The 12,435-nt window shown below is 40.6% G+C and overlaps 2 protein-coding genes across 3 annotated transcripts in view; one reads left to right on the top strand and one right to left on the bottom strand.

Moving 5' to 3' along the window:
- The window catches only part of LOC138951645 (probable RNA-binding protein EIF1AD), a 7,984-nt gene extending 5,429 nt beyond the window's left edge, over positions 1-2,555 (bottom strand). Inside the window, exons 1-3 of the mRNA XM_070323183.1 lie at positions 2,449-2,555; positions 733-859; positions 145-253 (exon numbers count right to left, since the gene is read on the bottom strand). Coding sequence (XP_070179284.1) covers positions 145-253; positions 733-816 — 193 coding nt within the window. The 5' untranslated portion in view covers positions 817-859; positions 2,449-2,555. The remainder of the gene's footprint in view (positions 1-144; positions 254-732; positions 860-2,448) is intronic.
- Positions 2,556-2,918: 363 nt separating this feature from the next.
- LOC138951643 (barrier-to-autointegration factor-like) lies at positions 2,919-10,669 on the top strand. 2 transcript variants are annotated; one of them, XM_070323181.1, is made up of 3 exons: positions 2,919-3,064; positions 6,049-6,185; positions 8,126-10,669. In XM_070323181.1, the coding sequence occupies exons 2-3, from the start codon at positions 6,063-6,065 to the stop codon at positions 8,270-8,272; spliced, it is 270 nt and encodes an 89-aa protein (XP_070179282.1). In that variant the 5' UTR covers positions 2,919-3,064; positions 6,049-6,062; the 3' UTR covers positions 8,273-10,669. The 2 variants fall into 2 exon arrangements, with proteins under 2 accessions (XP_070179282.1, XP_070179283.1); XM_070323182.1 differs by having other exon boundaries at positions 3,044-3,180.
- Positions 10,670-12,435: the final 1,766 nt, after the last annotated feature.

The following is a 12,435-nucleotide window of genomic DNA, read 5'->3' as shown; positions in this document are numbered from 1 at the left end:
ATTTTGAACGCTACTGAGCTTATTTCTGTCCCTGCACACTCCAGTGTATGCATAAATCTATCATTGACACCAAAATTGTAAAGACCTTAATACTTTTACACACACATGCATGGACACAAACACACATGCAGTTTTCCATCTTACCTCGTTTGACCCATATGTTTTTGCGAAACTTGGTTGGCATGCTAACCAGGAACTCATCTCCCTTAGCATCAACAACGGCATGAAGATTGTTCCCCCTGCCTCCTGTCAGCTTTAGAAGAAGAAAATAATTAATTTTAATTAACAATCAGAGTTACTGACACAATCAGAGTTACTGACACAAGAAACTGACAAACCATATTTCTTCATTAAAGTTAAAATGAGAATCATAAACAAATGAGACAGAGCGCCGTTTAGAGATCTGATAAACTAAGGGAAGTAAGCCCTCTAAATGCATACAACATGTGTAACAGAGTGAGCGAGTTATTCCGAACCAGTCTCCTGAGAGAATAACATTAACAAGCATTGCTTTTTTGTTAAATAGTTGGTTTTCTTGTGGGGTATTTCATGTATGTGTGTGGGGGGAGGGGGGAGCGCATGAGTGTGGATGTGTGTCACTGTATGTTTGTGCTAACTGTGTGTGCGTCAGTGTGAGTCGAGTGCATCTGAAGTGCACAGAGTTGTGTATTCAAATGTTGTTTTGAAGGTGCCTGTCTGTGCCTATGTTTCTTGAATATCTGTAGTATTTACCTTCACAACTTGTTGTTTTTCTGCAGGAAGGACAAACTCCATCACCTCCTGCTCCACATATTTTCTTTTGGTGATCTTAGACATTCTTAAATCTCTTTTGATCCAACAGGTCTTGTGTCGTTATGCTCTGTGGAAACAAAAACAAGCACAGTTGTATTTTAGTTTGGTGCCATAGGAAACCACTTATACCAGTTCAAATGTGCATGATTTACAAGTACATATCAACCATTGGCTGCAGTCAATACGCTGTGAGAGTGATACTGATTTGTTTGTTTATTTGTTGCTTAACGTCCAGCCGACTACGCAGAGCCATATCAGGACAAGGAAGGGGGGGATGAAGGGGGCCACTTGTCAAGCGATTCCTGTTTACAAATGCACTAACCCATTACTTGTGTCCCAGCAGGCTTTAGTAAAACTAAATTAATACCTACTGGAAGATTACCAGTTTCCAGTATGTTAAAATAGGCTTAACCTATCTACTGCTGGACTTACATCAGAACACTAACAGATTAAACTATACATGAATCGCAAGACAAGCGGCAAGAGAAGAGATTTTTGGAAAAAATACAGGTGAATGAGCAAGAAGGCAGAAAAAAGAAAAGAATTCATGAAGAAAAAGAGAGCATGACAGGAAAGAGGAACCAAAAATCTACCTAACAGCAAACTAGAAAGCTCCTGCGGTTCCAAAAACAGGAGGGGCCTTTAAGTGATACTGATAGTGATGCATATTTGTGCACTTTGGGCTTTTCCCACAAGTTGATGTTACTTAAATTAGGATAGTGAACTCTGGGAAACTGTTCAAGGGAAGTAACTATAGTTCCGCAATCATGCAAACCATATAATGCTTATTACAGAAGAAAACAAAATTTAAGATGAATCTTTGTGTCACTGCAGTTTGGTGATAAATATTGGGTATGGTAGCAATCGAACATGTAGCAATAGTACAATAAAAATATGTTCAGAATATACAATGCACAGCATATCTTTGGCGTAATACTAAGTGTGGTAAATCAAAACGCGTTAAACTACTCAGACATTAAGTGTTTTTTGACACATTTTTTAAAACTTTTTAATGACTTAAAGTGCTTTAAGGATGATGGAAGTGAATTCCAAACTGATGTACCCGAAAAAGCAAGACTGGTCTTATAAAGGTCAATTCGTGGAATCGGTGGGATCAAGTTGACCGACCCATATCTGTCAGTTAGCTTTATTAAATAATGATGTAATGTAAATCGGCACTTTACCGTAATACAATTTATGCATGAAAATGGCTTTGTTTAACTTGAGATGCTTTTCCAGTGGAAGAAAGTTAAGCATTTTTAATTTCATATCTGTTGGGGCATTATCCTTTTCGATGAGTTTAGCCGAGCGACGATAGAGAGAGTCTAACTTTTTCAAGTGGACATCACTGCTGCCATCCCAGAGCGTCGAAACATGATTGATGTGAGGCATTACATGAGCATGGTGGAACATTTCCAGAGTCCTTCTGTCCGTAAATTGCTTTAACTTGGATAGGAGGAAAACGTTCTTGGCTACTTTCTTGTAAAGTGTGCCTGCCACTCAAGAGAGAGAGAGAGAGAGAGAGAGAGAGAGAGAGAGAGAGAGAGAGAGAGAGAGAGAGAGAGAGAGAGAGAGAGAGAGAGAGAGAGAGAGAGAGAGAGAGAGAGATTACAAACTGAAAGGCAGAAATATTTAAACCAATATTTGTCTTCTTACCGTTGTGTTAAACTGAGACTTAAAGGTGTTCATTGGTGACTGAACAAAAAACAAATGTGGACTAAAACTTCAACAACGTGATCCAGTCGCAATGGTCGCTTGAAGGAAAGGTAACTCTTTAAGCCGATATCTGTATCTTTTTACCACAAAATACAAAACAGAAATCTATAAGACGAAATGCGACGTGCTCTTACAGTTGTAGCTGATCTTTATCTTGATCTCATAACTTGTTTGAATACATACAGAGTATTGTTTTGTCTATTTGCAAAGAATCTTCATCCCAAAAAACATTTTTTGCCTTTGACGAGAGAATGCTGATATAAGGATGTTTTTCTGGAGATTTTGGTAATACGATCCAAAGAAACATTGCAAAACGAAATAAACAAGATAAACCCTTTTAACTATTTAAAATTCCCAAATAATATAATTGTGTTTTTTCGGTTAATTTTGATATAATGAATAATTAGGTGACATTTACCTTCTTTTGTTTACACAGGTGTGTCGTTCCAGTCTTTTAGACTGCTCCCGGAAGTTCTGTGTTGAGATTACGCGCCATCCAAAATAGCCTCAGACTCATTTCACGTACATCTGTACCTTCAACAACTACCACGTAAAGGTATGCTGACTGTAGTTACATTCTGATGACTGGACTGCTTTTGGTTTAATCACAGATCGCAGAAAACGCTTGTGCGCAGATTCGCAAAAGCCTTGAAGTTGAAGTGGCCTTTTTGTGTGAGTTTCAGTTTGTCACTCACTTAGTCATTGTGTCCCTGTCACTGTCAGTTAATGAGCGTCAGCGTACGGATTAAGTGCAGAAATAGACTGTTGGGTTGGATACTTCGAAGATTGTGAAATCAAGTACGAACATCTGTTGTGCGTGACTGCATCGTTCTCGTGTTCAAAGTTAGTTAGTGCGAGCTTCTGTCAAAATAGACGTTTTCCGTCCGGAAATAATTCTAGTCAGGATATGCAAGCGGTGTGGCAGAGTAAGAGCCCCTTTTATTGATTCAAAGCGAGGTGAAGCAACTACTACTAGTGCGCTGCTGTCTGTGCTGACCGGCTTTAATGAGGCAGTCACAGACACAGTGCGGCGATTCAGTCGTAGAATTTGTTCCTATGACAACGAGCCAATCAGCAGCTGTACCCCGATCAACTCCTAGACACTCCCCTGTCACACAGTGAATGATTACTCCATGCAGAGATGTGTATGACAGTTGACACACATCTATGCTCTGCGCGAGCGGGGCGGAAGTGACGCATCAAAGAACACAGCAAATGCAATGCACGAGAGCAAACGCTATTTTGGAGAGGCGGGTTCTGCTATTGTTCGAACATCGCTCTCACCCTTTCTAAAAAATACATTTAAAGCATAGGCCTTCTCGAGAAATTGATAACCCAGCCAGTTGCATGCCTAAACGTCACCTTTGAGTTTGAATTTGAGTAAGAAACTCTTCTTCCGAAAAGTTTTGAATCAACGAAGAGATGCTGGTCGCTGCTGTTCGCCATTATATCAAGTCACAGCGTGAAGGACACAACGGCGGGTTCTGATTGGTCAATACATATGCTTGAATCGTAGAAAATAGAGCAAGTTCCATCTCCCGAAGCTACGACTACGAGCGACTCTTCACTCTATCGCAACCGAATCTTACGATCAAATCGTCGGTGTGACAGGGAAAATTGTCCCGTGTAAACCTGCCATCGCGATGATCAGCTAACTCTGATGTGTATGTTATTGTTAGTTGTTATGCAGTGTGCGCTCAATCACTGATAAACTTTTCTTTCAAAATATGTAAATCCGACCCATGGTTCGCTTTCGATTAATTCCCGATCACTGGCAGCGATCGCTAGGCAGGTGTGTTCCTAATCTCAAGCGACCTAAAGCCAAACCCAAGTGACCACAGTCAAAACACGCCAGCGATCAGTGCCACAATGAATTGTGATCTCTGACTTAGTTTTCTTATTGTTCAGGTTACACATCAGAGTTATAGTTGTTCATCACGATGGCAGGTTATTTACTTTATTTTGTTGCTTTTGTCTCGCTTCGAAAAGCTTGCATCAATCAAAAGCATGGCTCTTCTGACTTTTTTGTGCCACACTGATTGAAAATCAGAACTTATTTTTGAACACTGTTTTTTCCCTGCTCAGTCGAGTCTGGTACTACTCGGTAAAGTAGCACAGCGGTAGTGCACTCTCAACAGGTGGTAGACTGGTACCACCAGCACTGTCAGTCCTAGCACTAGTACTACTTAGTACTACCACAACTGTACCAGCCTTTATTAGGCCCAAAAAAAAAATGCTTTGGTTACGGTTTCCCGACCGACCCTAACTTTTTGGGCCGACCCTAAACTTTTTTTTTGGTCCTAAAGCTAAAAATAAAATGAACCAAACACATACATATGTACACACACAAAAAAACACACACACACACAAAAACCCACCGAAAACGACAACACCACGGCACAGAGAAAACATCGATCGCCGGCGAGCAGACAACAACAAGCCCGACAAGGGACACCACTCCGCTTTTTACAACTCCCATATCCAAGGGAAGTCAGTCTCGTGCGTTCGTTCGTTGCGCGAACGTAAAAAGATGTCGTCTGCATTTGCAATCGTATTCGAAAAGTGCGTTCATATCGAACAAACACGACTGATAAGTCGGTACTCGAAGAGTGCAACCTTGGTGGACATTTTTCATGATTTTCATCCAACTTTGGACGGCAAACTGTTCGGGATAAAATGTGTTGGGTCGATGAAAATAAGTGCCGAGCCCGAAGACTCTTTCGAACTGGACTTTGGCATGACTCTCGAAAACTTGGAAAGTTTCCACATCAAATCACTTCACTTCAAGTGTGTTCGTTTGACTCCTGATGGCAGTGAAGCGGACGAATACACCAATATGAAAATACCTCGAATATCCTGCATACACAAATATTTTTATCATTTCAAGAGGGACCTACCCCCCCCCCCCAAAAAAAAAAAAGTTTAATCGACCTACCTACCCTATTTTTTTTGGCCATGAAACCGTAACCAAAGCATTTTTTTTTTTTGGCCTTAGCAGGATCCAAGTGTATTGTTATAAAGACCTTTGTCGACTATCTTGAGTGTGAGGCTCTCTAAGACGTAGAGTCAATGAAGCAAATGACACTGTTTGCTTCTGTTGTATCATTCGTGTACACTACATTGGGGTGTGCACGTTAAAGATCCCACGATTGACAAAAGGGTCTTTCCTGGCAAAATTGTGCATAGATAAAAATGTCCACCAAATACCTGTGTGACTTGGAATAAAGGCCGTGAAAGGTGAATGCTCGCCCTAATAGGCTTGAGGGTTGCTGGCCGATGTGAATGCGTGATATATTGTGTAACAAATTCCATCTCACACGGCAGAAATTAATATGTCAAGCGCTATATTATAAATCTCCCCATACAATACAATCATTTATTGACAGTCAAGTAAGATACCGCTGTGTAAATGTGTAGTCTCCTATTACATGGATCTGCTTGTGATTATTGCATGTTTTGGTTGTTTAGGCCCATGACAATATGAGAAATTGTTCACTGATAATCTGATTGTTCTAAGAATATGATTTCTTTTCGATGCAGTTCCACCTTCCATCATGTCTACGTCGCAGAAGCACAGGAACTTTGTGGCAGAGCCAATGGGTGACAAGCCTGTCACGGACCTCGCTGGCATCGGAGAGGTCTTGGGTGGCCGATTGAAGGAGGCTGGTTTTGACTGTGTGAGTCATTTGGCATTCAGATTACACTTTAAAGGCACACTCCATAGGCAAAACAAAAAAAATTGTCTGTTTCTGGTAACATGGCTAAAAAAAATAGGGTCGGTAGGTCGGGATTTTTTTTTTTTTTTAAATTTTTTTTTTTTACCCCAAATGTAGACCAATAAAACTAACTTTAAAAATCGCGCAAAGAGACTGGATTCACTATACATAGAGACAAGACACTCAACACATTTACAAATCGTCAGCGGACTTTCGTTTTCATACGTTTTTGTTGTTCATTTTTCTCACCCTGTCCTTTACCACCAAAAAAAAAAAAAAAAAATTTGAGTTTGGAAAAAAAAAGTTTAGGGTCGGCGCCGAAATTTAGGATCGGTCGGGTGACCAGAAACAGACAATTTTTTTTTGTGGCCTTATCGGTCAAAGCTCTCTGTCTTTATCCCCGAGTACGCAGTACTAGGGTCCTGCAGACTTTAATTGTGTGTGTGTGTCTGTCTGTCTCGACTTAACAGCTTATTGCTGGGAAACTACTGGGCGCAGTTCGTTCAAAAGTTGATACACTAACTGGATAATAGGTCCGATTGATCGTATTAAAACTTCATAATGTTACCTGGGACCTAAATGCGAAATAAATCGCAAAAGCCACTCTTAACGGTGGGAGTTTTTGCGGTGGGAGGCTGGTCGCTTTGCGAACAGCCTGAACTAAAGGGCAGACTTGGGCGGCGAACACGTCACGCAGTGACGAGAAAAGCATGATTTCAGTGCAAACCAGACAACGGGTGGGGAAAATGGTCTCGGCAAAGAAATTACAATGCAGGGTTTGGTCTCGGTGAAAGAGAGACAGAGAGCACGAGAGAGTCTATGGCCAAAGTGATCCGGGTTCGATTCATTTTGTGCACATGTGTTAGTGTTACTGTTTGTGTGTGTGTGTGTGTGTGTGTGTGTGTGTGTGTGTGTGTGTGCATGAGTCTGTACTCGTGTGTGTGTAAGAAAGAAAGAGAGAGAGGGAGGGAGTGAGGGAGAGAGAGTGTGTGTGTGTGTGAATGTCTGAAGAGTACTCGGGTCCAGCGCGAGCGTTTTTTATTTGAAACTAGCAGTTAAGCCCGGCTTCGCCCGGGAGTAAGCGGAGCCCTGTAGCAATTTAAGACGCTCGCTATCCCATTATCATTAGCTTTACCTCCTTTGTTTGGATACAAAAAAAAGTTATCTCCCTTACCTTCTAGAAATTTCCGGAACTGTCCAGTTAATTTTTCATTCTTCATTTCTTCCCCTCATAGGAGCAATAGCGAGTCTCTAATATCACTGGCATGATGTGCTTGCTACAGGTGAACAGTAGGCACTGAACTGGTCTTGCACCATATAGGCTGTATTCAATAAATGGGAGGTCCATAATCTGAGAAAGGAAACAATGAATCAAGAAACTAAAACCCAGGTGCACATCTGCGGCACCTAGGGAGTGTACGTGCACACTATCTTGTTCCTGCCTCTTGCCATCTCAGAGGTATGGCGACCACAGACAGACACACACACACACACAGACAGACAGACAGACAGACACTCTCTTTTATTTATATGTATAGATAGATTGTTGAGGTGGTGTAAACATGGCGACTTCGACAAAACATAAGAAGATAGGGTAAGTGATAGAGAGAAGCAACAAAGGTGAAACCGCGATTGGAATCGCAAAAAGTCTGGGAGTGAGAGAGAAAAACACAGATTCAATCAATAATCATAGACCATGAGTCGATTCACAACAAATGGAAAAGTGAAGAAAGCATCGACAGAAAACATTCAAAAAGAAGTTGCTTCCCCTGTGATGAAAATCTACCTTCATATTCCCAACAAAGACCCCTCCTTTTTATGACTGATTTTTCGGGACATTTCTAAAGTCTTTGGTGGGAGGTTTTACTGTATCTGAACATTTGTTTTCTCTCCTTGTGCAGGCCTACGTTGTGTTGGGGCAATACCTGGTGCTGAGGAAAGACGAGGAGATGTTCAAGTGCTGGCTACACGACACCTGTTCCGCCAACACCAAGCAGCAAAACGACTGCTTCACCTGTCTCAAGCAGTGGTGTGACTCCTTCTTGTGAATATATAACCGTCACCTGTGTAGCGAAAGGACTTTGTACAGATTCTTTGTCATTGGGTTAGAATCAAGTAACGCATCCTTCAGTACAGTGAGTGCTGCGTGTGCTCTTTGTGTGCACATAATTAATTTCGGCTGTGTCCATGCTTCTTAATTCACTATTCATGGTTCTCCATTGCTGCTATTATCTGTTAGTTTCAGCTTGAGAAAGGTTATGGGTATTCATTGGGATGTAATTTGTATTCAAATCACAAATCATGTTTGCATTATCAGACCTGGGAACCCATACGATTTCGCCGTATTTTGTACGAATGATTGTCTAGAGTACAAGCAGTACGGTCAGTGGAATAAAAAATTGATGAGAAAAATTCCTACACTACTTTTCTTCACAAATGCATCCCACAACCAATCCAGGATTTTGACACATAATTTCACTTTTTGTCAGTAAACATTGAAAGAAGCATTTGTTTTAAACGTTGTGGTAAATTTAATTAACAGTGCAACGGACGCGTGTGAAACATATTTGAATCATGGATGTTCAAATGCTATGTGGAGTACACTCATTTTTCTGAAAATACACCAAGTTTGCTTGAGAATACTCGGTGCAAAACAGGGGTTCCCAGGTCTGCCTTATAATTGAGTCGGTCGGTGTCTACATTATATCTCGATGACCAAGCTCCGTAGCATCTAGTCTCTGTCACTGTTATTAACTGGTAATGTTATGCTTTTGTGGTAGAAAGTAAGTTTTAGGTGCTAATTCAAAGACTAGTTCAGCTTTTGTTTTTTTAAAGTTTTCTCGTTCTGTTTGAGTTTGACAATGACACTACATTGTATTACTACATGTAGTCGGTCTTACACAGCCATAAATTAGTGTGCGTTAGTGCTGCGCTACTACTTCTAGGCTAGTATTCCTACTCTTTTGAAGCAGTTGACTGGCATAACATTTTTCGTGGACTTCGAGAAAACCCTCAGCTGCTGCTTCCCAATGATTAGGGTCCATGTATCAAGCATATTCTATCTGACTTGTACTTATGCTGTGTCGCCATATCCAATTGGATTATCCGCATAAATTGCAGGATTTGTACTCTGTTTGCTTTGTAATTAGAGGTTACTCAGTTTCTCCACCTTATCCACTGCCTTTCACTGGTGATACTCAAACCAGAAATGTAGCCATGCATGCTGTTTTGTTCGACTATAGGTATCCGCTCTTTGTATTGAAGGTCTGTTTACAGTGCATGTCAGCTGTATTTTTAAGCTTCATCTGCTATAAGTGCTTCTTCACTAAAGTCTTGATGTTGATGTGTGCTTGTTTTTCATATTAATTCAGTATAGGCATACACGTTATTTCTCATAGCTCTTGCAGCAGAAATGATCGTGTGTTTAGATTTTGTGTTTGTTGGTTTAGGAGTATCTAAATTCTTGCGTGTTGTGTTCATGACCTTATACCACCACTACAGTGGGTTTTTTTGCTTTTGTGAACTTAACTCGTTTTTCTGTTGTTAGTGAGTGAAGTCTGCAAGGAAATATGAATGTAAGATTAGTGATGTATCGGGGAACTTTTCAAAAACAAGATAATATTGTGAAATTGCATCGGCCACAACTGGCTGGAGTTTTCTCCCTTTCATATTTGGAGAAGAAAAGAAATCCATCAGCTTCGATATTTTGACATTTTTTTTGTTTTTAGTTAATAATTGGAAGCAACTTATGATGGAAAATACTACTACAGTGGAACCTCTGTTTCAAGACCTCCATTCTCACTGTATCAGACTCCCATGACTATAAGACTTCATTTTCTCAGATGAGATGTGTTCTTCAAAGTGTTACTTATTTTGTCTCCATCTGAAGACGGGCGCAGTGGTGTGGTGGTAGGACGTCGGCCTCCTAATCGGGAGGTCGTGAGTTCAAATTCCGGTCGCTGCCGCCTGGTGGGTTAAGAGTGGAGATTTTTCCGATCTCCCAGGTCAACTTATGTGCAGACCTGCTAGCGACTTAACCTCCTTCGTGTGTACACGCAAGCACAAGACCAAGTGCGCACAGAAAAGATCCTGCAATCCATGTCAGAGTTCTGTGGGTTATAGAAACATGAAAATACCCAGCATGCCTCCCCCGAAATCGGCGTATGCTGCCTGAATGGTGGGGTAAAAACGGTCATGCACGTAAAAAAACTGTGAGTGAACGTGGGAGTCTAATCCCATGAACGAAGAAGAAGAAGAGTCTCCATCTGAAGACTCCCCCCTCTTTTAAAACCTACATTTCCAGGATTTTAGGAGGTCTTAATACAGAAGTACCACTGTATAGTCAGGTTTAATAATGTGTTGATGCTGTAATCTGATTTAGAAATGGTATATGCCAAGTTGATTGAAGTTCGGCCGGTTTAGAATAAAAACAGACTTCACCCGAAGTGTTTTCTTCAGCAAATTTAACTGCTTGAATGTGTGTATGCGTGTGTGCAAAGTTTTGGTGGTCAAACGCAGTTATACTGGAGGAATCATTTTCCATGTTGGGAAAGTGTGAATTGCGGAGTGTTAAACAGAAATTTTCTAAAGAATTCAGACATTAACAAGTACCTGTTTTGTTTAATCTGTCACTTCAGATTATTTTTTGTTGTTGAATCAGTAATTTTAAACTGTCATTGTATGCACAAGTATGCGATGAATTTTGACAGTCGATAGCTGGTACCTTAAGAGTGTTACAAGAGCAACAATCTTGCCGCTTTGAATCCCTCAAAAACACACATACGTAACTGTCGATGATGATGATGATGCAAGTTATGCAACGTTTTTACTCTGTTATTCCAAACACATACGGCAGACTTTGTACTGAATAAAACTACGGAACAAAGAAAAGACAAACATGTTAAGTCATAAACGCAAATGTTAGTTGATGAATTTGAGGATGATGCCAGTGCCTAAATGGCAGGATAAAAACGGTCATACACGTAAAAATCCACTCGTGCTAAAAACATGAGTGAACGTGGGAGTCGAAGCACGTGAACGAAGAAGAAGAAGATAACTTTGAGAATACACGCATAACCAAAATTTTAACGGGATGTTGCAAACATAGTCTAATAGTTTGCAGACTTGTTTCGGGTTTAACGATTTCAGAAATGTGTGTCAGTAATTCAACACCTTGCACACTCTGAACATCCAACCATACTCTCAATTTACAGATTCAACTAAGTCGTAAAATAAAATGTATTGCGTTTTTTCAATAACAGCATTTTACCTATGCTTCAAAAAGTATTCCAGACTGAGCAGTTAATGCTTATCACATTATGTGCTTACGTGTGCTCAATGGAGAAAAACATGTTTCATGATATCATCGTCACCATTCTCCTTGTTGCCGTCAATCAAAATAAATACTCATCTAAAAGGGGGATACATACGGGGTCACCGACACATACGTTACCGCCCCATAGGCTGAAACTTAAACAATGAATGAAAGGATGGTGAATTTTGGGAGGAATCATACGTGGAATTGTATACATACAGAAAAAATACAAGTTCCCTTATCTAAACCCATAGGCTGCACAAATGCGACAGTTTTATTCCACCAGAGGTACTATAGTATACGCTGTATGCAAGAACACGAAGGCAAACATCCTCCAATCCCCCCACTGTGGTAAAGGTGTCATATTGCCTTTCCACACAATACCGTGGGTTGCAAACGTGCAGGCCTGAACAATTTACCTTTCTTCTTTGTCTTCGAACCGTTGAGCAGTGCAGTTATTCAAGATTCAGCCTGTATTGGCTCTTGCTGGGAAAAATGTTAAGGAAGAACAAAGTCAAAGTGTGAAGGTACTTTGTCTTTCGCCTGTAAACGACCACGTGATGTTATGTGAATGAAGAGGACCCTTCCACTTGTACACCTACCAGACAATTAAGTCTGACTCAAAGCGCTTTGTGCTTTTATGGTGCGTTGCAATTGAATACACTGAAGTGCACAAGTGAGCTATCTGTAGGCTATCCAGACCTGGAAACCCATACGATTTCACCGTATTCTGTACGCTTAAATATAAAATGTCTTAAAAACGATCGGTTGCAAAAAAAATACGACCAAAACAAATCCTATACACATGTACTACTTTTCTTCTCAAGCGTACCCGAGTTTTACACACTCAAAGTTACACACATAGATTTTCATTTCTGTATATTAACTGGGGCAATT

This window comes from Littorina saxatilis, linkage group LG17 (assembly GCF_037325665.1).
Source record: "Littorina saxatilis isolate snail1 linkage group LG17, US_GU_Lsax_2.0, whole genome shotgun sequence".
NCBI lineage: Eukaryota > Metazoa > Mollusca > Gastropoda > Littorinimorpha > Littorinidae > Littorina > Littorina saxatilis.
This window is presented reverse-complemented; position numbering and strand designations above follow the sequence as displayed.